We start from the raw sequence: 24393 nt of genomic DNA, 5'->3' as shown, positions 1-24393 counted from the left end.
AGAGTTCCCAATGGATGTGTACCCGCGAAAACACTCTCGAGTAAACATTTGCATTGTTACTGAAGTAACACTCCAAAAATCCCAAAGCCAGGTCAAGCCTAAATGCCAGTCTTTCTGATGGTGAAGTCTAGACATTTTTTTAAAAATCGGATTTATTGAGCGGGTGGGTGCTTGGAATAATGAAGTGAAGCCCTAGGCCTTCGCTTACATCCTCAGACATCCTGCAGTACGTTCTGTGGCTGGTGCTGAAAACCTGGGCGGCTCCGCTGGGTTTAGAACCATAACAGCTTTGACTCCCTGAACCCTTCCTTCGGGGAGGGGAGGGTAATGGGCAGCACAAGCCTGCTGGGAGAAGTCTTTGGGACTGAGCCTTTGTCTGAGACGAGGCAGGTGTGGCTCATGTCCTGGGAGTTACCCACCTGCTCTGTGACTCCTCACCATCGCCCCGGCCACCACTGATGGCCTCCTCGCGAGCCTGTGGAGGCAGAGTGGGGGACGTAGTGTAGGAGTCGGTGCCATGCAGGGGGCAAGAGCAAAGGTGCTCTCCAGCAGAAGCAACATCACTCCCTGAAAGACTCTTCATGACAAACTTTAGCTCTTCAGCCTGGCACATGCTGACCACTAAAAGTCATTATTTCTAGAAAATCAGACTGTCCTCCTAAGGATCCCTTTGATTGTGTGTTTGTGGAAAACAACAGCCAAAGAAAGCGATGTGCACAGGCCTATGTATATTTAGTTTACGGTCTGAGTTAAGGGGACATTCACCCCATTTCTCTTCCTCATTTTCAGATCTTGGCAGACCCTGACCTCTCAATCGCGCAGTTCAGGGCTTGGCCTTCAGCCGACAAGAAATGTCTGTGCCAAGCGAGAACGACTTGCTGCGGCAAGTCAGAGTCAATCCGGCATCCCTCCCTCCCTTTTTTCCTCCCCGTTTGACCTTTGGGGCTCCAGTTTCCTGCAAGTAGTGAATTATTCATATTTGCACATAGATATCAAATTGGCCCTTCCCAGGTTGCCAGCGGGGTGGGGCAGGCAGGCGGCTTTGTTCAGAGTCTGTAAATAGGAGGAGGCACCTCCTTGTGGAAACTCCTACAGGTGGGTGACTGTTTTTGCTAAGTCATCCTGGGGGTGCTCAGAGCCCCACTGTGAAACCCTGCCTGTCCTTCCAGGCTCCTCCTTCCTCCCCACCCCTTTAACAGACCCTGAAGTCGGCTCCACCATTCTGCAGGCCTCACTCTGCCCCTTCACCATGGCTTACATAGCCAAGTCCTTCTACGACCTCAGTGCCATCAGCCTGGACGGGGAGAAGGTAGATTTCAATACGTTCCGAGGCAGGGCCGTGCTGATTGAGAACGTGGCCTCGCTCTGAGGCACGACCACCCGGGACTTCACCCAGCTCAACGAGCTGCAATGCCGTTTTCCCAGGCGCCTGGTGGTTCTTGGCTTCCCTTGCAACCAATTTGGACATCAGGTGAGGGGTGCCTTGTCGCGTACCCGAGGAGCTGGGTTGCTGAAGCTTTGGTAGGCTACGGGGAGGGGGAGAGGGACCGTGTGTCGGAGCGTCTGGAATCGTAGGTACATTTTGTTAATCCCGGTCTGTGGGTACAGGTGACTACCCAGAGGAAGCATGCGAAGTTCTGTCTGTGCTTCAGCGCCGGGGGGGGGGGGGGTTGTTGTTTATTGTCTTCCCATATGCTCCACAAAGGCTGGTACCGGGTCTGCTTTTCCCTCCACTGTCGAGAAGGCACTTGGTAAATACCCGCGGAGCGGATAAGTGGAGGAAATAGAAGATCAACAATCAAACCAGGTTTGAGCTGACCCAGGAGACCTGAGTTCTAGCTAGACGCGGTTCTGCTGTTCCACGGCTCTGTGCCCTAGGAAGAGTCACTTGATTTTTCTGTTTTAGTTTCTTCATCTGTAAATGGGTGGGGAGGGGATAACGCCACTTATAGGATAATTGTGAGGTTCAGAGGGTAAGAGATACAAAAATAACTTTAAAAATATAAAGTAATATGCAAGTGAAAGCAAAAGCAACTGTATTATTTAGGTTGAAGGACTTTGTTTTAAATCAGCCGAGTGGAGAGTGATTTGGTGGAAAGCTGAGGGTGTGCAATGTGCACGGGTCTCCTGTGGGTGTCACATGCACCTCTCTGTCTCTGATTTTTTTTCTTTTTTCTTTTTCTTTTTTGGTGTGTGTGTGTGTGTGTGTGTGTGTGTCCCATTTGGGGATCAAATCTCTGTCTCTGATTACTGGGTCAAGTTTTAGATCTTCAGCCCACACACCTCAAGTTGTCTTTTAGGGATTCCTCTATTTTCACTTATCATTTTAACAGTACCAGCAGGCAGAATGTCCTCAAGTGAACCCTCTAATTATTACCCCCTCAGTTCAATTCACAGTGGCGTGAAGGCAAGGACTTGATTAGCCGACATACAGCAGGAAGGCTGAAGTGTTATTGGCTGTGACAAACCTGAGCCCAGACCATCACTGCTGTCATCGTTCTTTCCCTGTCTCAGTCTGTTTCTAGGCTTGGCCAGGGCTGGAGAGGGAAAGGGCAAAACATCTTTAGGGGTGTCTCTTTGGCCCCAGAGTTGCCTCCACCCTTACACCATCACTTCAGGCTAGCTAGTGGCTGGAGGGAATCCGTAACCTGCTGGTAGCCGGCCGGCCATTTGCATTAAGAGATAAGGAGTCTAATAGCGATCACCTTTGGGCTCAAGGTGTCATGATGGCCTGGAACTGACTGTACTGATTGGTTCTAGTAGGTCAGAGGCAAGAACTTTCTCCCACAGGGAGATATCGGACTCTTAGACCCAGGGGGAGGGGTGGAAAATAAGGGTTTCCATGGGCCTTTGGGGGTTGTCAGGGGTGGGGAATGCCGAGTGGGGCCAGGACAGGGATGGGGCGGGGGGTGGACAGGTAACAGGCTCAGAGCTGAAGCCTTCAAAGCTGAGTCCAGCGAGTGAGCGTGAGAAGTCTTGCAAGAGCAGTCCGGAAGTAAACGGAATGATAACTACACATTTACAAACTTTAACCCTCAAGCCCGCACTTAACTTTCCTACGGCCTGGCCTGTTCCAGAACCCTGAACACCCTACCCGGTTGAGTACATCCCTGTCGGTCACCGAGCAATTCCACTTAGGGTACGTCCACTATTATCTCCAACTTATCACCCTTAGCTTGAGAAAATGAGCAGGATAGAGACAGAGGCTATACTCAACACTCACATGTAATTAGAAGCAACAGAGGCAAAATCAGGGCAGAGGGAAAGGGAAGGTTTGGCTGGACGCGTGTGGGAGTGTGAGTGTGTGTGGGGGGGAGCAATGGAAGGGAGAGTTCTAGGTGGCATCACCTAAGCCTCCTTTTCCTTTCTTTCTACTGCCCTGAGCTCAAGGTTGCTTGAAGTTTCAGACAGATACCCTAAGAACTGTTCAGGGTCGTTCAGCAGTTCGAAAGTGCTAAGTCATTCACTGTAAGAACAGCCTGGCTAGGAACTGCAAGAATTTTCAGGAATGGCCTAGCAAACCATCAAACAATAGCTGTGCGTGAGGAATCTCCAAGTCAAGAGTAGGACAAAGCTAGTGAAGAAGGAAAGAGAAAGAATAGAGTGGGGGTGGGGGGCGCTACGTAGAAGAGAATGATCCTGGGAAGGGAGTACAGGAGGGTGCAAGATTTTTGTGGATCCTTCATTTCCGCCTTCCCTCTTCCATGTTCTGTGTCTCTTTCCTCCCCCAGGAGAACTGTCAGAATGAGGAGATCCTGAACAGTCTCAAGTATGTCCGCCCCGGGGGTGGATTCCAGCCTACCTTTACCCTTGTCCAAAAGTGTGAGGTGAACGGTCAGAACGAGCATCCTGTCTTCGCCTACCTGAAAGACAAGCTCCCCTACCCTTATGATGACCCGTTTTCCCTCATGACCGATCCCAAGTTCGTCATTTGGAGCCCGGTGCGCCGCTCCGATGTGGCCTGGAACTTTGAGAAGTTCCTTATTGGGCCGGAGGGGGAGCCCTTCCGCCGCTACAGCCGCACCTTCCCTACCATCAACATCGAGCCTGACATCAAGCGCCTCCTCAAAGTTGCCATATAGGCCCGAGCGGCTCAGCACGCAGATCTACTCCATCCAGCCCTGCTATCTTTCCTTAGGGTCCAGTGTGCCCGCAGGAGACCCTGCTGGACCAAAGCCTCCCCTCGAAGAGCCTTGCCCTTCCAGTCCGCCTGTCGCCCTTCCCTCCCCCACCTTCGGGTTGGTGATTCCACTTGGAGCTCCAAGATTTGGGTGGCTCTGGGCCTTCGCAGAATGATGGCGCCTCCCTAAACTGTGTGGGCGGTGTCTGAGAAGTGTGAAGGGCTTAGAGCCACGCTGCTAGATGCATCCAATAAAGGGCAGGCATGCAAATGGCCAGGCTCTCTGTGTCTTCTTCCTTGACGGAGCGTAGAGGGATGGTACAAAACCGCAGGTGGGACAGAGAGCTGGCAGCACACAAAGGCTTGATAGAGGGAGGCTCTGATCAGGGGGACACCCCAATGACTGTTCAGCCTCTGGCCAGGGTCTGTGGTGGCAGGTGCAGTCGCCGGAAGTGTGAATTGTATTATTAAATCCGAGAACGGAAGGTGGCGGGGGAGGGGGTGGTAACGGGAGGTAAAGGAGAGGAAAAGACAGCGGGCCTTTCAGTGGAGAGTACTGGGGGGTTCGTTAGAGGACTTCAATCAGGAAGATGTCACTATCACTGTAAGTACTGGGCCAGCCAAGCATTACCTACACTTTGAGACGTTGCTGTGACATAAATTTGGTCAACTTTAACTGACAGCAAGGGTATGGAGGGTGCAGCTCCTGGGAACACGAAGAGTACTTATTTTCCTGATCACCTTGCTGAGTCACATTTGTTTTTGATCCTTTGCTAGACTGACTCCGTCCTTTTCACAGTTCACATGCTACTCTTGTCTTCCTCAGACTCACATGTTCACAGATCCAGGCACAAGACAGACCAGTTGTAGGCATGAATGACTGATTTCATTTTTTCTCCCATGAGGGTGGGAATGGAAGAGGGCCTCCCTTTAGACAGTCTGACTGTTCATAACCTGCCAACAGGACAGCTCTTCTCTGTTCTGCCAAATGGCTTTGTAAGGACGGTGACCCAGATTCCTCAGCTAGTACAGGCATACTCCAAAGGCACCAACACCACCAAGGCCAGATCCTATCATGTTCTGGAAGAGACACCTGCTGAGAGGCCACTGCCCTGTCACTTTGCCTCACAAACCTTTTCCTGGAAACTGCTCACTTCACCTTTCCTTCTTTGACCACTAGTTGGAATATTTTACTTTCTTCATTGAAGCCCTCAAGAGACAGTTCTCCAAACTGGACACGAACTTACGAACCCCAATGCTGAGGGGAGATCCCTTTCCTGTGTGTTCCCATAACTGTCTTCCAAGCACCTGCATCATCTGAGAAGTCAATGTGGAATAGAGGTTAAGGATCCTCCCTGACCTTCAACTAAAGCTATGCCATCCGCGGTGCTTTATTTCAAAAGGGGTAACCTGAGCATTATAGTGGGAATCCCCTGGCACCCTTTTGCAGGGCCTTCTGCTAAATGAAGGCTACCCTTAAATTGACTCTCGAAAACTCAAGCCTTTGAAGATGCCTGCTCTTAAAGCCAACAGCTGGGGTGTGGGTTTTGGAGGGCAGGACCAAGCACTGATTTTAGAGTAATAACTACAAAGTCAAATCGCTTCTCCGAAGAAATGAAATAAAGATTTCATACTGGATGCTACCAGCATGATTTGTTCAACATCTCCATAGTGCTAAAGGCTGTTGCTATGTCTAATAACAGAGCAGCTGTCCTGATGTTGGCATTATGCCACAGGCAATTTAGGGCTGATACGCCAGTACAACGTGTTGGCTCTTTCCCATGAGGCTCGAGTTGAAGGAATTATTTAAAGATTCCCAAAGGATCAGGAATTAACAGTATAAGTGATTTTGCAGAGAGTCAGTAAGGGCCATAAAGCTAGGAAAAGGGCTCCCCACTTGGGCAGGGAGAATGCTACATGCTTCAGAAGGGACCTAACCAGTCTGGCTCAGGAGGGAACAGGGAAGGCAGGACTGGAGGAACTTCTTTTACAAGGACATCTCGTTCTTACTGAATCTTTAGTTGTGCTGTTGTTAAGATGAAGAGACGTGAGAAACTGTTTCCTTTATTCTTCATCTCGTTTGTCTCCTTTTCCATCCTCAGAAGTATCAGCATATGGTCATAAACAAGATATGGCAAAGTTTAATATCATCACCCACTTTCAATCTTTTCATCACATTTCCCCAGGGGCACTCAGGAAGTAGGAAGGTGTCTCACAAACAAGCTTTCCCCGAGAGCTGAGATAATGCCACTGGATTTAGAGGAGGGACAGAGACAATCACTTCTCTGAGGGCTCGAACAAAAAAATAAAGCTTGGGGTAAATGATTGTAGGGAACCAAGGTACACAGACTGAAATTTATTATTTCCATGACTATGTTCCCACAGCTAAATCTCCTTAGTTTAAGAAACACTGGGCCAAAATCTAATCGGTGATTTCACATCTGATTTCTTATAATCACCATTACAACTGTCATCCAAACTATCATTTATGAAATATTTACTACACTCACACACTGCATAAGTACTTTATATATATTAGGTTACTTAATTCTCATACTGACCCTATGAGAAATTTTTCTGTTTAAAGAGAAGGTAAGTGAAGAAGACCTGCCAAGGACGAAGGGCTCCAAGTAGCAGAGGTGAAAGTTAAACTCAGGTCAGTCAACTATAAAGCCTGTACTCTTTTTTTTTTTTTTTTAAGATTTATTTATTTATTTATTTGGGGGTGTGGTAAGGCAGAGGGAGAGGGAGAGAATCTCCAGCAGAGCACAGAGCCCAACATGGGGCTTGATCCCACAACCCTGAGATATGATCTGAGCTGAAAGCAAGAGTCAGATGCTTAACTGAGCCAGGCAGATGGCCCAAAGCCTGCACTCTTAAATACAACACAATAGTGCCTCTATCTCAGAGTTCCTTCAGAAAGACCACTGTTAGCTGCCTGTACACGGCACTGCACAACTTAAAAACATTTTCACTTACATCATTTGATTTAAAAACTCTGCAGGAGGCATGATTATTTCTATTGTTCCATTGAAGAACCGAGGTGCATATAAGTTACTTGCCTAATATCCCAACACGAGCAGGTGGCAAAGCTAATTTTAGACCTAAGTCTGTTGGTTTCCTCTCTATTCAACCATACTGTATCTCACAATAGAGACTGTACTACGGTCGAGAAACACACAACTGAAACTGAGAGCCTCAAATTCAGTGAAGTAACTTAACCTTGCTCACACACAAAAAAAAGAGGAATGAAACAAAGAATTCTTGATACCTTGATAAAGAACAGGGAACATATACTTCTTAGTAATTACTGCTAAGTAACAAACCATATCTGGTTGTGCCCACAATATATCATATATCAATTAATTAGTATTAGAAGCCAAGATCATTTGAGAAAGACTGGGCCAGCTAAAATAACAAAACAAACACGTTGAGCTCTGACTCCAAGAGCTTAAGTATACAGACTCCAGATCTATACATCATAGAGCAAGCAGACAAAGAATGAGGTGCTAGGACAAGCCCAATTACTTTCCCAATTACATCTATAGATGATTCCTTTTCTTTCCTGTATCTCCAGAAGGGAAGTAAAGAAAACTGATATTTTTGCCTGGCTCCCCTTTATCTGAACAGAAAAATATGGATTCAGTATAACTGGGTTCAAAAGGTCTTTATTTGATTAGATCCATAGAAGAATTTTAGAAAATAAAGTATCACAAAACACAGCACAAAGTTAGTTTAATAATGGCAAATATGGATAGGATCTCATGTTTTAAGTTTTGTAATATATAGTCCAAAACAGATAATTATACAGCCTGTAATAGATGAGGATATCAGTTGGGGCTTATAAAATCATACTCCTGAGCTCCAAATGACTAAGTTGGAAGCATTAGCAAACTCCAAGAAGGGACAATTCAGAGGCTATAATGGGCTTAGTGCTGCTATTTAAAGTAATGAAGCATTTTCTCTGCTTTCTGGATCCATTTCACCAAACGATTTCCTCAGCAGGTCAGATATAGATTCGCAGAAAAGTGGGAAACATTTTCCAGGAATAATGCAACTGATCCCTAAGGAACAGGTGACTTAACTTTTCTGAATAACAAGTCTTAGTCTGACATGCCTAGATTCCTTAGGGTGCTGTCGCCGACATTTTCAACTTCTTCCTTACCTTGCCAGACCCTTATACTTCATGTGTCATGAACAGTTGTGTTGAGACGGAGTCACTATACTAGTTGTGTGACCTAAGTTCCTTAACCTCTTTGTGCTTTAATTTCTTTGGCTCTAAAATTGGGATAACAATAGTACCTACTTCATGGCATTGTTAATGAGGACGAAGTAAGTGTTTAAAAAGGCCTTGGCACATAGTAAAGACTCAATAAACCTCAGTATTATTATTATTATTATTATTATTATTATTATTATTATTATTCCTGTTATGTAACAAAACTTCCCTGGGATCAACAATGAACACTTGACTCACTTTTTTCCCTTATGAGCAAAGCTTTAGTTTAGAATTTTCTAATTTCTTAGATATGAAGAGGAAACAATTTTGTTTCTTATGTCTGATCCTTTAAATTTTGGTCCTAGAATGAGAAGAACTAACCAAAAGCCATCTCATTGTATACAGTACTTTATATGCTTATTTGGATCTTCTAACAATACTGTGAAGGAAGTAAAATATCAACTTTTTTTAGCCCAATCTAATAGAAATGGGACAATAAAGACCAGAGGTATGCTTTGCTTAATGGTTATCCTGCTACCAAATGGCAGAGAGACCTAAATGCCAGGGTTTCCGACACCCAAGCCAGTGTTCTTTCAACTATACAAGGTGAGATATTCTAAGACCTCTTTACAGCAGTTGAAATCATTCTATTTACTTATATTAATTAAAGTCCCCACTTGACTCAGATTTTGCTAGTTTTAACCAAACGTCCTTTTTCTGTCCCGGGACACTCTGTTCAATTTAGTTGTCACGTTTCTTTACACTCTTTTTGGCTGTGCGAGTTTCCCAGACTTGTCTTTATGGCCTTGACAATTTTGTGGAGTATTGGTCAGTTATTCTGCAGGCTGGCCCTCAACTTGGATTCCTCTGATGTTTTTCTCATGATTAGAGTGGGGTTATGGGTCTAGGGAAGGAAGAGCATAAAGGTAAAGTACCCTTTCACCACATCATATCAAGAGTACATGCTATTATCGATAGGATTATCATTGAGGATGTTAACCGTGGTCACTTGGTTGAGCTAGTGTTTGTCAGGTTTTTCCACTTAAAGTTACTCTTCTCCCTTGGCGTACTCTCCTCTCCTCTTTGGAAGGAAGTTGCTATGCATAACCCACCCTTAAGGAGTGGGGAATATCTACATGTATTATTTGAAATTCTTCTGCATGTCTATCCTTCCAATCTATGTCTTTATTTATTCAATCACTTATTTATATCAGTAAGGGCTCATGGATATTTAATGTTTGGGTTATAATTCAATACTCCTTTATTTTGTTGCTGAAACTATTCCAACTTCAGTCACTGGGAGCTCCTTCAGCTGGCTCTTTTGTCCTTTTGCCATACTCCCAATCATTGTGTTTTATGGGGATTTTGGGGGGTTTTTTGGGCACTTTCCTTGTGGCATAAAATGCTCCGAGCTCATCTTGTATATTTACTGCCCCAGTCCTAGAGTCAATCATTTCTCCAAGGAGCCCTGGCTCCTTTTATTGGCACCAAGACCTGAGCATTAGGTGTGCTCCCATTCTAGTTTTATTTTCCAGCCACACAGCTTCTAACAGAGATTCTTCATTCTGATGTGAACTGGGAACTTTAGCAGAAGAGCTCAGCAGAAGAACCTAATCCCCTAAATTACTTTTTCTTTCAAAGGATAGTTAAGTCTAAGCAGAAAAAAATATGCAAAATAATTTCCATTATAAATGAAGGAAGACAAACCATGAGGCTTGCTTTGCTGTACTGTAACCCAACACAACATAGTTACTACAGAACTGCAGAAGGATCCTTAGAATAACAGAGTCATTTGTCGAGGGTCATCAGGGAGAATACTGATAGTATCTTCAGCTTTGCCACATAACAGACACAGCATGGTGTACTCCTAGAACAAGATAAAGTGCATAATTACATTGAGGAACAGGGAGAAAGACCTTCAGAACTTACTCTGGTAAAGCTATTCTCTATAAATGGAAATGGATATTTCTTCTGCACATTAGATCGATTTCTTCAATACCTATCAGGGATGTCTTAGGTTTATTCTGCGTATCCTAGAGTCTCTTGTTTATGTAAGTTGAACACATGCTGATGCTCTATTTACTGTGTATACAAGAATGTCATCTTGGAAATGCATGGCTATTTCTTGGACATAAAACACATACTGGGCTAGGGGCGCTTGGGTGGCTTGGTCAGTTAAGCGTCTGACTCTTGATTTCGGCTCAGGTCACGATCTTGCGGTCATGAGATGGAGCCCCACATCGGGTACCATGCTGGGCGTGGAGACTGCTTAGGAGTCTCTCCCTCTCCCTCTGCCCCTTCCCACCTTCCCTCTCTTAAAAAAAATCCAGGGGCGCCTGGGTGGCACAGCGGTTAAGCGTCTGCCTTCGGCTCAGGGCGTGATCCCGGCGTTATGGGATCGAGCCCCACATCAGGCTCCTCCGCTATAAGGCTATGAGCCTGCTTCTTCCTCTCCTACTCCCCCTGCTTGTGTTCCCTCTCTCGCTGGCTGTCTCTATCTCTGTCAAATAAATAAATAAAATCTTTAAAAAAAAAAATCCAAACACATATTGGGCTTAATTAGTACTGCTATTTAATTAACTGAGAGAGAGAGAGTTAGTGGGGGGGGATTGGGGTGAGGAGGGTGAGAGGGAGAGGGAAAATCTTAAGTAGGCTCCACACTCAGCATGGAGCCCCATGGGGTGGGGGGAGTAGGGGTGCTCAATCTCACGACCCTGAGATCATGACCTGAGTCGAAACCAAGAGCTCAACTGACAGCCACCCAGGTGCCCTAGTGCTGCTATTTAAAGTAGTGAGGCAGGGCACCTGGGTGGCTCAGTCGGTTAAGCATCTGCCTTCAGGTCATGATCCTGGGATCAAGTCCTGCATCGGGCTCCCTGTTCAACAGGAAGCCTCCTTTTCCCTCTCCCTCTGCCACTCCCCCTGCTTGTGCTCACTCTCTCTCTCACACAAATAAATAAATAAATAAAATCTTAAAAAATTAAAATAAAATAAAGGAGTGAAGCAAATTGAGTGTGGACCCCTAAGGACAAATTCCTATTCTTAAAGTTGCTTCTTTCTAGATTATTTAAGACTACTAAGCAACAGAAATGATTTTTTAAAATGAAAGAAAGAAAGATCCCAAACTAAAACAACTATTTTTATCTACTCCAAGAAAAGAAACAATTAAGTTAAATCCACTCATCATGCCTCATATTTAGACAGCTAGCTGTCTGGAATTTGATCTACTTCAGGAGTTTATGTTTCTTGGGCTTAACAAATGTCCAGGCTGATTTAAAAAAAAAAAAAAGAACGAAATCTTGCCATCTGCAATGACATGAAGGGACCTAGAGTATATCATGCTAAGTGAAGTCAGTCAGTCAGAGAAAGACAAACACCATATGATTTCACTCATGTGGAATTTAAGAAACGAAACAAATGAGCAAAGGAAGAGAGAGAGACACAAACCAAGAAACAGACTCTTAACTATAGAGAACAAAATGATGGTTACCAGAGGGGAGGTGGGCAGGGGGATGGGGGAAATAGGGGATGGAGATTAAGGAGGGCACTTGCCGTGATAAGCACCAAGTGTTGTAGAGAAGGGTTAAGTCACTATCTTGTACACCTGAAACTACTGTAACATTGTATGTTCCTGATACTGGAATTAAAATTTTAAAAAATGTCCAGGCTGGTGACAGAAGAAGCTTTGTTTTAGGGAAAACTCCTAGGGCAAAGTCCTGTTTTTATAGTCCTCCCCTTCTAGAATATTTAATATAGATCATAAACTACACACACATATTTCCTTTCAAGCTTTTGCTTAAAAACTTTCTTATCTTCTTTAGGAAAACAAACCTAATGCCAAATCTACTAGTATTTCCACACTTCAAACTGAGATTGTTAGCTGTCTGGGAATTGGTCAGTCAAGGCAGTTTGTGTTTCATGGGTCTGAACAGTCACTAGAGAGAGGGTCACAGAGATAAACAATGACTATGGTTCAGAGACTCAGAACCCAGGCAAGTGCATTTCTGTTTCGTATGAGTGAGTTCAGCAGGGGAGCTTACTTGTGGCAAAAGAAAGATTGTTTCTTAGAGACCACACTTAATTTCAAGGTCTACTCTACACACACAATAGGGATAAATAGGGGCTAAAGCTCAAAGAACAAATACGGGTCTCATAAATTAAAAAATGAAATAGGGGCATCTGGGTGACTCAATCAGTTGAGTGTCTGACTCTTGGTTTTGGCTCAGGTTATGGTCTCAGGGTCATGACATTGAGCCCCAGGCCAGGGCTCTGCACTCATCAGGGAGTCGGCTTCAAGATTCTTTCCCTCTGCCCCTCCCCCCCAAAATAAAGAAATCTTTCTAAAACAATGAAATAAAAATCCACCCTCTAGGTCTTTTACTGCTCTCAAATACTTCTGCTTTCACCTGCCAGACATTACCAGTAGGATGTGAACCTTTCACTGGAAATGAAGAAGAAAACAATAGTCAAAACAGAAAAATGTGTGAAGCGAGACAAACATCTGAGTTTTCACCCAATCTATCCATTGACAAGTTTTTATTAAGTGCCTAAATGCTTTGCAATAAGCTAGGTGCACTGGCAGACATAAGAGAAGGCAAGGACAAGGTCTGACCTTTCAAAATTTACAATCTAACTTGAGAGCAAGAAAAAAACTTAACACATGGTATATTCTGGAAAGGTTATGAAATAAGTAAGACCAATTACACCTGAAATCTTTAATTTATAGTTGGTCTGGAATCCAAGTTTCAATGTAAGTCAATTATTTGGATTTCAAAAGCAGTTTCCCATAGTAGCAATGTTGTACACAGCAGTTAGGTTGCCAGGAAATTCCAGGGAGTCTTTCAAACTCATACTGTGTAAGTACCATAGAATCTAAACATACATAGCAGTGCTTCTGTGGGAAAATCTAGAATTCTAACTTGGAATGCCAGGAACACATCCCCCCGTGCTGCCAGGATCAGGACACCTCTTATCAAAACTCGCCAAGTTGGGAGGATAAAAAACCCCCCTCAAGTCATTCATGGAAACCCTCAAAGTCTCCACCTGGGCAAAGCACAGGGATAGAGATCTGGAAGGAAGGGAGGAGTGTGTGGAATCACCTTTGGGAAGGCCAGATCCTTTGCTTTATTCTGAGGGGCCCATGGCCCTCTTCTTCTATTACTACCTATTAATTCTGACCCCAACTCCTCTCCTTCCCTAGTCCACAGAGGAAGAGAAGGCAGTCTCACAGTTCCCCTTTTGTTTCCTGAGGCAAACACATAGTCCTTTCAATGGCTTTTAGGGTGATATAAAAAATAAAGGACACCAGTAATCATTTATAATGCATTTTCTGTTCAAACTCTGTACTTCTGTCTTCCCCCCCTACTTGTGCCATCGGAAAATCTCACTTTAACAATGATATTATGGTTATTTTAAAAACAGAATTCTTATCTTTTAGAGATATGTACTGAAATATTTACAGAAGTAGTGATATATTTGGGATTTGATTCAAAATAATCCTGTAGGGCGATGTGGGAATGGTGAGATACAAAGTAAAGCAAACTGAAGCTGGGTGGTGGAGGTTAAAACACTATTCTGCCTACTTTCGCCCATAAGACATTTAAAACGAAACATTACCAATGTGGGGAATCCCACCTTGAACCTGAACTATTGCTGGAGTGAAACAGGTGCTGGGGCAGGGTGGGAATGAGGAAGTAGACTGCTGAAGCTGAGAACAAAGAGTTCTTGTGCCCGTGGGGCTGAGAAGGAAGTTCCCAAGTGGCTACTAACATGAGTCAGGGCCCGCTGTCGGTATAAGGAAAGGGGGAAAGCAGTATGGGCTGGACTATCAAGAGCAAGCAGGAGACAGAATTTAAGTTCTGCTTGAAAGAAGTAAGATTTAGTTGACCTGAAGGTAGAGAAAGGGACTAGTCAAGTCAGGGAAAAAGCAGGAATAAGGACAGTGAGAGGGAAAGGGCAAACATTTCCCACATGGAGCAGCGAGATCAGCAGGATGATATATTTGAGCAAGATTAATTTGACGGCAGTGCGTAGAACTAGAGTTTGGGAGCTGCTGTAGTAATTTAGGTTTGAGTGGGTATGGTCCTTGACATGACATGTGGCAGCAAGGGCCAAAAAAGGCAAGAGAAACAAAGGAAGAAAGGAGGGCAGGCAGAGTGTTAGCATCAAAGAAGGACATTTGGGAGACAGCTGATAGGTTTCAGGTGAGCCTGAGTGTATGCGTGCTCACTATTTGAGAAAGTAAAGAGAAGGTTCCAGACCAGAGACCAAAGCTCAGGGGAAAAATCAGTTAGGCAACAATAGGAAAGGAAACCAGGGAAAAAGCATAAGAGGACTCAGAATGATTTCAAAAGAAAGAAAAAAGTCTGGCCCTATGGACCTCACGGGAAGAAATCCTTCAAAAACCACAATGGTTGACAAAACCAGACCCAGGAGAGACACTAAAAGAGCTAAGAACTGAGGCAAGGTCACAGCATTTGGCTACATTATAGGAGACCTCTGAGAGAATAGTTTTAGCAAAGTGAAAATGAAAACCAGTTTGCAGGTGGTTAAGAGGAGCACAGGGAAATAAGGAAAATAGAGTAAAGACCTACTCAAGTAAAGAAGCAAAAGGAAGGACAGAGATGATTAGAAGATGAATCACAGAGGTAGGTGAGTGAAATGAAAGGATTTTTAACTTATTTTTTAACCAAAGAAGAATCAAGTATATTTACTGTAAGAAATATTTTAAATCCCAGGGAGACAAAGAATATGCTGGGTAGAGAGCAGATTGGTGAGGAAATGCAGAAAGGGTAGCCTTAGAAAGGAATAAAAATTTTCCTCTCTACTGGGACAGAGGGAAGAGTCTGAGGTTGGACAATGCTATGCGTGGTGAGCCAAAGAGACTAGTGGGAAAGAAGAGAAAGGGAAGGTGGCCAGCCCCGTAAGAACCCTGAAATGAGGAGCTCAGATATATTACACTGTAGCTAAAATGAGCTATGGAAAGGCCAAAGCGGTCGTCTAAAATATCACTTTCAGGAAATGAATCTGATGGTAGGATACAGAATACAGGTGGGGGGAAGCAGATGTTGAGAGAGAAGAGGAGGTGGAGAGGCCAGTTTAAGAGTTGGGTTTTTTTGCAAGAGAATTTTACTGGCTAGGCATTGTGAATACCAGCCATCTTCCTTTATCTTCTTCTTCCTACCCCACAGTCATTTCTGGGGCAGCTTTGAAGATGGCTATGTTCAGTCATAAAGGAAAATCAGCTAGACTTTGCTTTCATGGCAGTGATAGACAATGGCTTAATTAGGGCAATCTTAACATCCATTTAGGGCTCTAAAAAGCTCCCAGGGGCTTCAGAAGCTTCTGCAAAATGGCTATAAGCCCTCCTTTCCTCTCATGAAAGGACAGAGCTGCTCCTTTAAGCCCATGATAAGCTCCCTCCCCTATTTGGCCACTACTCATTCACTGAAATCTGGATTTTGCCTTGTTACATATAACATTTAAACATTTTTTGAGGCATAATTTTTGGATGCTGAGAAGATGTGGTCAAGATGTTTTACAGATGAACCACAACATATCAGACCAGATTCTCACAGGTGAATACTCTCTTCTACACTAAAATACGAATGAACGAGAGCGGTTACATTGTCAGATTCTGTTATGGAAGATTATTATTTTTTTCTCATTAAAATCCTACCCAAATTTGAAGGACTTAAAAAAACTCCCCTGCCTGTGAAAAGCTCCAACCTGATATTTATATCCTATAGATGAATACACAGTTCACTCTAAGCAAGTAACTCAATCTGAAAGCTTGAAAATGGAGGCAGTAAGGGACAGTCAGAGGTTCCAGTGTGTCCTTATGGTTTCCAGTTTACCCTTGGCTCCGCCCCACTGTCCAGCTTTTCTTCCTGACCATCAGATCTGTGAATCATCAACAACTCAGGCATACAGTAGCCTTCCGTACAATTCTTCACGTGCTCTCATGATTGTACAGGGCTTCGTCCTTATAAGTACTTACTCTCTACCCTTATGGCGGTCCAGCTTCTTTCCTCCAACCTTGATACACCCACCCTGTCACTTTACTTAGTGAGTTATATTAAAATGCCTTACCACAACTGAGACTACAGAGTTGCTCAACTCTACATGCCTGTGGGGGAAGACAAAGATAACCTCCTTATCAAAATTTCCATGCTCAGCAAGCATGGGGGCAGTGGGCAAGCCAACACTTATAAAACCAACAACTGTGCAATTACATAACTGGATAGAGAAAAAACAGGCACAGCTGTAACCTCAGAAGAAGCCACAATGTGCTGTTCTTTATAAACAAACATGACAGGCCTGCGATATTACTTGTAAGGCATGCATTTTGATTTGTGACTCTTATGGAGACAGATTTGAACAGATATACTCACGTCTAAAGTGTCTCTCTTAACATACACAAGTAGAAGAGAAGGATGGTCTCCTTTTTTATATTTACTAGTACTTCACTTATTAAAACTATATCTAGATTTACAAAAGTACTTTTATTATTCCCCCTTCCCCACAATAACAGACCACATTGATACATTTACCTGAAATTCATCCATGATACTGAATGTGTACTCGTGCCGGGCTATTACGTGATGACAATTCTTACACAGATCTGCCGAAACAGAGGGAGACTTAAATAATTAAGCCTTGGAATGTACCTTAAGACAGAAAAATTTCTATTTTCAGCATGGTATTGCTTTAAAAGACTCTTAACTGATATATTTAACACAGCAGCGGGAAACCCATTATAATATCTGCCTTGATAAGAAATCCAAAATCCATCACATAGCAATGCTACATAACGAAGGGCCTCAACTCAGACATTTAACAGGCATATATTAATTCCCATTCTCAGGACTTAGAGACACTGTGCTACTAAAAACAATCATAAATAAAAAGCCAATGCTAGACATTAAAGTGAATTTAATAGTAACAAAAGACTCTAGTAAAAACATATAATAACTATGATTTATTGAGTGCTGAGTGCTTACTGTTTTAAATAGTTTTTATCTGTTTACTTAATCTTCTCAAAACCCAGAGAAGCAGATACTATTGTTATCACCTTTTTAAGGATAAAGAAACAAAGCCACACCACCGTTAAGTAATTAGCAAGACTACTGAGGTAGGAAGTGTTGGAAACAGAATTCAAACCCATTCATTCTGGCTCCAGAGCCCTTGCTCGTAACCACTATATCCTACTACCTCTTTAAAACAGAGTTTAAAGGGTTATGACTAAAATAAAGAAAAAGATTGTTCTACTTTAGAATATTTTCAATAGTCTGACTCAATTCTAAAGGCTTAGTGTCCTTCATATTCCTTTTTAAAAATATCATTATTTGCACATCTATTCCTCATATATTCAGAACATACCAAAGAACCAGGAAACATGCAAAAGGGGGTGTGAACAGTTTAATTTCTTTTCACCATACCTGGCAACTAAAATGTACATATACTTAATTTACTCATAAAAATTCTTAGAATGCCAACCTCAGTTTATTTATTTAGTTCCCCAGTGCTGAGGATGAGGAGCAGCAGATGAAGGTAGCACAGCAAAAGAAACAACAGACAGACGATGAGATAGAAAACAAAAAAAGCTATGAGAGCAGAAACAAGACTAAAAAAACCATAACATCCCAGGGTCATTTAGCATGGCAGCAAAGAGCCCTAAACACTTCGGTAGCTGTTGGAGAACATCACTGTATTAGACTATAATAAAAAAAGAAAACTCACATGAATGACCCGAAGGTTAAAAAAAAAAAATCTCTCATTTCAGAAGGCATAAAGACTTTAAAAATAAACAAAAAATGGTGCCTGAATCATAAGCTTCAGTTATCTCCAAAAGTCACTTATGCAGAGTCTGATGATGCTAGCATCATCTCTGTTTTCCTCTTAAAAACCAAACTAGCAACTCTGTTGCAATACAATATTGAAACAGGCCTCATAAAACACAACATATCAGTAGGTACAACACTATCAGCTTTCAAAAGCCAGTATCTGCTACCAGACTTGCGGGAAAAAAAAAAGTCTACTTACGATCATAGGTAACTATTTCTTCTCCATCTTCCTCTTTCAAAGATTTGTTTGTGATCAGCATAAAATCCCGCTTACTGCACACTGCACAGCCTGTAAAGTTCAGCAAGAAAGATCCATTCTCCAGGCAGATGTTACCCTAAAATATTAAAAATAGGAATTTAATTTTCTCCTATTTTAAAACCCTTAGTGAAAATAATTAATAGACTAAAAATTTCTAAAGGCAAAAAAACATGGCTAGAATTTACTTGCTTGAAGTCTGCACCAAGTAATTTTGGAAATTACTAGCTTTCCTTTAGAAGTGCTATTTACGGCAAAGAAAACTGAAGCGGTGTTAAAGCTGTAAGTCTCCGAGGACTGCAACTGTGTTTGAGAGGACTAAATGCAAATGGATATTTAGAAACTTAATGAAGCTTTAATAATATAAAATGTGAAAAGGAAAAATGAGAAAAATCTAATAGCCAACAATATTCAATGAGGCATAGCATAAAACCAGAATGAAAATTCAATCAAAATGGAAATACTGAACTAATGATAAAAACGATCTTATACAGTGTGATGCTCAGTTAATTACTGAAATAGCATTTTCTGATGCCTTAAAAAATAACACGAGATAAGCAAACAAGAATAAACTCTCATCTCTACAGATGCCAGTCCTTTAGGGTATGTGTGATTCAGGCAGAGAAGATAAGCTCTGCAATTCATCAGACTGACACCATGGCACTCAAAAGAGAAAGGGATTTGCTTCCTCACGAAGAAACTGTAAACACCTTATGCTCCTAGCTCAAGGGAGGTCTTTGCTGAAGGCTTACTAATAACTGTTCAGAAAGTCATTTTATAAAGAATCTAACTCAACCTCATTTCTGACCAATACAGAGAGTATTTTTAACAGTCCATGTGACTAAAAACCAGTCCAAGCAACATTTCTCCGATGCAGCTATGTGTCTGATACTGTGCAAGAGCAAGTGAAGGATCAGAGAATGAGTCACCTCTTTCTTCCTCCAAGGAGCTTATGAACTATCAGGAAGACCAGCTTTAAGTGATGCCACAGTGAAGCCTTCCTGGATTCCCAGCACCACAGTTAACCTCTCCCTTTTGAGTGACTCCTTGATGCTATATATTAAGGTAGAGATTAACTCTGGAGGCCGGGGTGGGTGGAAGCGAGGAAATCCATCTATGTAGTTGGGAGATACTAAATCACAGGCACATCAACATAACTATTAAAGGGGGAAAACGGCCTTAGGGTTAAAGTATAAATTTCCAGCTATTAAGAACAGGTGCTTTGCTTTGATTTTCTTAAAAATAAACATCACTGAAGTACAGCTTCTATACAATAAAATCCACACACTGTAAGCGTATAGGTGAATGACTTTTAACAGATATGTGTATCAAGGTAATCACTATCCCAACCAAGATATAAAAATTTCTATCTTCCTAGGACAGTCTTCAGGCTTTGCAGACTATCTCCAACCCCTATCTCGCCTCAGGCACCCCTTGATCTGATTACTATCTCTAGATATTAGATTTGCCTGTTATAAAATTTTATACAAATAGGACCATGAGGTATACTCTTCTGCATCCAGTTTCTCCTGCTCTGTCCATATTAGTCACCTATGTTGTTGTACTGGTAGCTCATTGCTTTTCATTGCCAAACAGCATGGATTCATGTTGAGACTTTTGGGTCTTTTTCAGTTTGGGGCTATTATGAATAAAGCAGCTACAAAGATTCAGTAAGTCTTGTGGAAACATATATCTTTCTCTTCAGTAAACACTTGAAGTGGAGTTGCTGAGTCAGATGGTAAAAATACGGTCCATATAAACGTCATAACTGCCCATTAGTTTTCCATTTTCTCTTCCCACCAGCACTGTGAGTTCCAGTTGCTCCACATCCTCACCAACTTGAGGTACTGTGTCTTTTCTTATCTAGCCATATTAATCATGTGGTATCTCACAGTAGTTTTTAATTTGTATTTCCCTCATGACTAGTAACATTCAGCATCTTTTCATGGTGCCTACACAGTACCTTCTTTTGTGGAGTGTCTAGTCAAGTCTTTTGACCATTTTTTGAAAGTTAGGTTATCTTATCTAGTTGTAAGAGCTACTATTGAGTTGTAAGAGTTCTTTATATATCTTAGATACAAATCCTCTGTCAGATTTGTATTACAAATATGTTCTCCCTATTACTGGCGTGCCGTTTTTTAAATAATGTCTTTTGAAGAGCAGTTAGTTTTGATTCTTATGAAGTCCAATTTATCAAACTTTTTCTTTCACTATTTGTGTTTGTCTTCTAAGACTAGTATTTCGTCTATGAAAAATATCTACCACAAATCTCTAGAAAATTTTACGAAACCAAAGATAAATATTTATTACCTACTCATTCCGCACTTAGAACTTCTTGACATGCTAATCCATTATTTTTCTCCAACAATTTTTTGGATGAGTACGCTATACTTGCTACTATCATCTTATTGTCCTTTCCTTTGCTAAGCTCAAAGTGGCTTCTGTTCTTACTGCCCTCAGAAATATCGCATGACTTCGAAAACTCCAAGAGTTGGAAGGACCTTTCAGATTTCAAATGGTCTGTCCCTCCTGAACAACAGAAAGAGAGTTCAATTTCTCCAAGGGTTGCCCATTCCACTTTTGAAAATCTGTTAGAAAGTTTTGTTCTGATTCAAAGCCTACAACCAATAACATCCACCCACTAATGATTTCTAAATCTGCCTTCTGAAATTCCAGAATGACAGCCCTTTAATTATTTTAGAACAGAATTAAGTCAGAAAAAAGTGCCAATGAAAGGCACTTTTCTGGTTTCCCCATCACCTCAATCCTTTTCTCTATTCTTCTTCTTATACTTTATTTTCAGTTTCCAAATTATTCCTTGAAGCTCAGTCCTTGATCCTGCTTGATTCTCCATATTCTTTTCCCAAGAAAACAAATCCTTTCTATTTTGACACTTTTATTCCACTAACTCATCTGGTTGAATTTCACACCTAAACTGCATGCAATCTTGTATTTTCACTTGACTTCTTGGATGTTACATTCTCAATCTTAGATGAAACATGATAAAAACAACCTGACCATGTGCACCCCAATTTTCGTTCTTTCTCCCATATGCCTCCAATTTTTGTAATGATATTTCCAATTTCCCAACTGCCTAGATTGAAAACCCTAAGATCATCTATGCTCCTCCCTCCATTAAATTGGCTGAGTTCTAGTAATTCTCTCCTTGACAGGAGGTCTTCGTTATCTCATGCCTACACTACTATTACCATGGCTCCCCAAATACTCTGTAGGGCTCTCCCTTTTCTATTTCCCCCCCTACCATAACCTCAATATACAGCCATAAGATTCCATTCTCCTAAATAACAGATTTCAGAATTATTTACCTATTCAATTTTCTTGATGGATGCCCAATGCCTAAAGTGTAGAATCTAAACTTAATACAACTTTTAAGTCTTTTGATTAGTTAGGTCAATTCTTAAGAATCCAACCCAATCTCTTTAATACTCTTTGCTACAAACACCTCCCTCGTGTGGTCTCTGAAACGTGCAGTGTTCATTATTGGATTCATAAAAAAATTTTACACTTTTAAAAAAGCATGAAATAAAACACAATAAAGTATATGAAACATAAATATACAGTATAATGCCTCTACCTACAAGATGTCAGTAGTACCCCCAGCTGTGACAACTAAAAATGTCTACAGATAGTACTAAGTGTCCCTGGGGAGGCAAAATCTCACCTAGTTGAGAACCACTGCTCTAATTAATTCACTTTCATTATTCATTCATTCCATTCTATGACTGCATCACACTTTTCCAGTGTACCACTACAAATAATGCTGTTGTGAGCATTCTTATACAAGTCTCCAGGAACATATGTAATGCATTTATTTCTCTAGAATGGGAACTGCTGGGTCATTCATATGCATATTTTCATTTGATAATGCTAAACCTTTTTCCAAGGAGGTTGTACCATGAGTGTTCTCGTTATATATCCTTCCCCAAAAACTACGTATTAGGATATTAAGAGACAGAAACTATAGATTTCCTACCTCCCAACCATTACAAGAATCCTTGTTCTTGTCATATTCCCCAAACCTCTGGCTCCTCCTTTCCTTCTTTTCTACCCTAGTCACAACTAGCCTTCAAGTCCCAAATGAAGTCCACCTTCCTTTTGGGAGAACAGCGCTATTTCTCTCCCCTTTCTCTGAACTTGAACAGCATTTATGAACTGTACTACTCATTTTTTGTTAATCACATACTCCTCAGATACAATGAAAGCTGCAGATTTCTTCTTTGGTATCCCTTTCTGGCCTAGCAAAGTAATCTAGCTGCACACATAAATGTTCAGTAAGTATACCTGGAATGAATGAGAGTAAACAAGCTTCGGCAACCTCCCGAGCTTGAGAGGAGACGAGATTTTTCAAAAAGTAACAGCCAGGAAACCTGAATTCTGGCCTTGGCTCTCCTCTTAAGAGAATTATGAACTTGGGCAAGTGATGATTTCCCCTCTCTGGGCAATAGTTTCATCTGCAAATCTGGGTTATAACATATGGCCTCAGAAGTCCCTTCCAGAGCTAGAATTCAGTAAGAAAAGTGAATTTCACCAAATCAAGCTTGAGAATGAAACCAGGAGTGTGTGTGTGGGAGGGGTGGAAAGCGTGTCCCTCTGGCGTCGTACTGGATTGTTGGTGGTGATGGGGTTTCCTTGGTTGTCCCCTGGAGCTCGAGAGAAGCGGGGTGACCGCTGATGTCAGCCGCCAGGGCGGGGACCGGCGGAACGGACGGCCACAGGCCACCCCCGCCAAGTGCCTAAATACAGCTACCGGGTCACTGGAATGGGCAGAGCGGCTGGGTCGGCCTACACCCGGCCTCTCAGGGAAGGCCAGCCGGGGCCACGAGAAGTCCCAGGGGCTGGCCACGGGCCAAGGGAGCGAGAAGTTCTCAGCGCCCACTCGCTCACCCGGTTGGGATACTCCTTCTCCACACAGCCCCCACACATCCCGACGCCGTTCACGAAGACGGTCCTCCAGCGCTTCCGGGAAGACGAAACCTCGCGAGAGCAAAGGGAAGGTTGCCGCATGCGCCCGAAGTACTCGGCTCTGGAGTATTTGCTCTCGGAACTTACGCGAAGTCTCCGCCCGTTAGCCACTGTTGTTCGGGCAGCGCCTGGTCTCCTAGGCAACGACGCCGGGCCCCGGAGTGGGACTTGGGAAACCTAAGGAGGAAGAAGGGCGGGACCGTGGAGCCTGTGGCGGGAAAGCGAAAGGGAGCTCCCACGGAGCAGAGTTCCTACAGGCGCCCTCCTGAGTCTGGGCTGACAGAAAGGCGAGTCACAACACACAAGAAAGGGAATTGTTTCTCTTCCTCGGCTTACTCCGTACATAAAGTTGAAATTATAATGATTTATATACAACATCATATCGGTGATAGTGATAAATCAGCTCTCAACAGGTGAATAAGCAATAACCGAAGTGTCGGGGAAGAGGCACTTACAGCTCTGCAGAGAATCTCCTAAAACTCCCAAAAAGAACTCTTAAAATGTTAATAATAAATGACCATTATTTATCCCATTAGCGGTGGGAAACGTGTTTCTGTGTCACAGAAGCACCTCCGGGACAGGCACACACTATGCAAATAGAAAATGACCAGGTCGATCCTGCAGGGGCTGAAAATACTTGTGGTTGGAACTCTGCCTTTTCCTTTTCCTCCGTATTGAAAGCATCTTACTTTTCACAGTAACATAATGAACCTGAATACGAATATCCAAAATCTGTCTTTGTGTTTCTGAACAACCTGTCTTCATCATACCCAGCTACTCCAATGGAGATATTCAATAAGACCATCAGCATCCTCCCTCAACCCTGCCTATTGTAGTCAAGTCAGTGAAGAATCAGGGAGCATATGAGACTGTGGGATCCAGATTCTTTAAAGAAAAGATTAAGAACTATTTCAAAGTTCACTCTATTCTTGGAATAATTACAATGCCTTCCACTTGTATGATACTTTCA

General features: G+C 42.6%; 2 protein-coding genes across 2 annotated transcripts; one reads left to right on the top strand and one right to left on the bottom strand.

Annotated features, from left to right (window-relative positions):
• Nucleotides 1–962: 962 nt before the first annotated feature.
• Nucleotides 963–4408, top strand: GPX2 (glutathione peroxidase 2). The gene is made up of 2 exons (XM_045810583.2): nucleotides 963–1471; nucleotides 3732–4408. Exons 1-2 carry the CDS (start codon nucleotides 1250–1252, stop codon nucleotides 4080–4082), a joined length of 573 nt encoding a protein of 190 aa, XP_045666539.1. The 5' UTR covers nucleotides 963–1249; the 3' UTR covers nucleotides 4083–4408.
• Nucleotides 4409–7772: 3364 nt separating this feature from the next.
• On the bottom strand, nucleotides 7773–23498 carry CHURC1 (churchill domain containing 1). Its single transcript, XM_045810584.2, has 4 exons — nucleotides 23346–23498; nucleotides 18384–18519; nucleotides 16892–16962; nucleotides 7773–10206 (listed from the first exon to the last, which is right to left on the bottom strand). Exons 1-4 carry the CDS (start codon nucleotides 23463–23465, stop codon nucleotides 10114–10116), a joined length of 420 nt encoding a protein of 139 aa, XP_045666540.1. The 5' UTR covers nucleotides 23466–23498; the 3' UTR covers nucleotides 7773–10113.
• Between the last annotated feature and the right edge of the window lie 895 nt (nucleotides 23499–24393).

The sequence above is a fragment of the Ursus americanus genome, chromosome 26, assembly GCF_024610735.1.
Source record: "Ursus americanus isolate L20-20 chromosome 26, mUrsAme1.1.p, whole genome shotgun sequence".
Lineage (NCBI taxonomy): Eukaryota > Metazoa > Chordata > Mammalia > Carnivora > Ursidae > Ursus > Ursus americanus.
Note: the sequence above shows the minus strand (reverse complement) of the source record. Positions and strands in the feature narration are given on the sequence as shown.

Coding starts and splice junctions, on each gene's coding strand:
- CHURC1 (XM_045810584.2), bottom strand. CDS start 23,465: ATGCGGCAACCTTCCCTTTGCTCTCGCGAGGTTTCGTCTTCCCGGAAG. Junction 18,520..23,345: donor AGAAGGAGTATCCCAACCGG/GTGAGCGAGTGG, acceptor TTAATATTTTAG/GGTAACATCTGCCTGGAGAA. Junction 10,207..16,891: donor GTATCATGGATGAATTTCAG/GTAAATGTATCA, acceptor ATCTTGTTCTAG/GAGTACACCATGCTGTGTCT.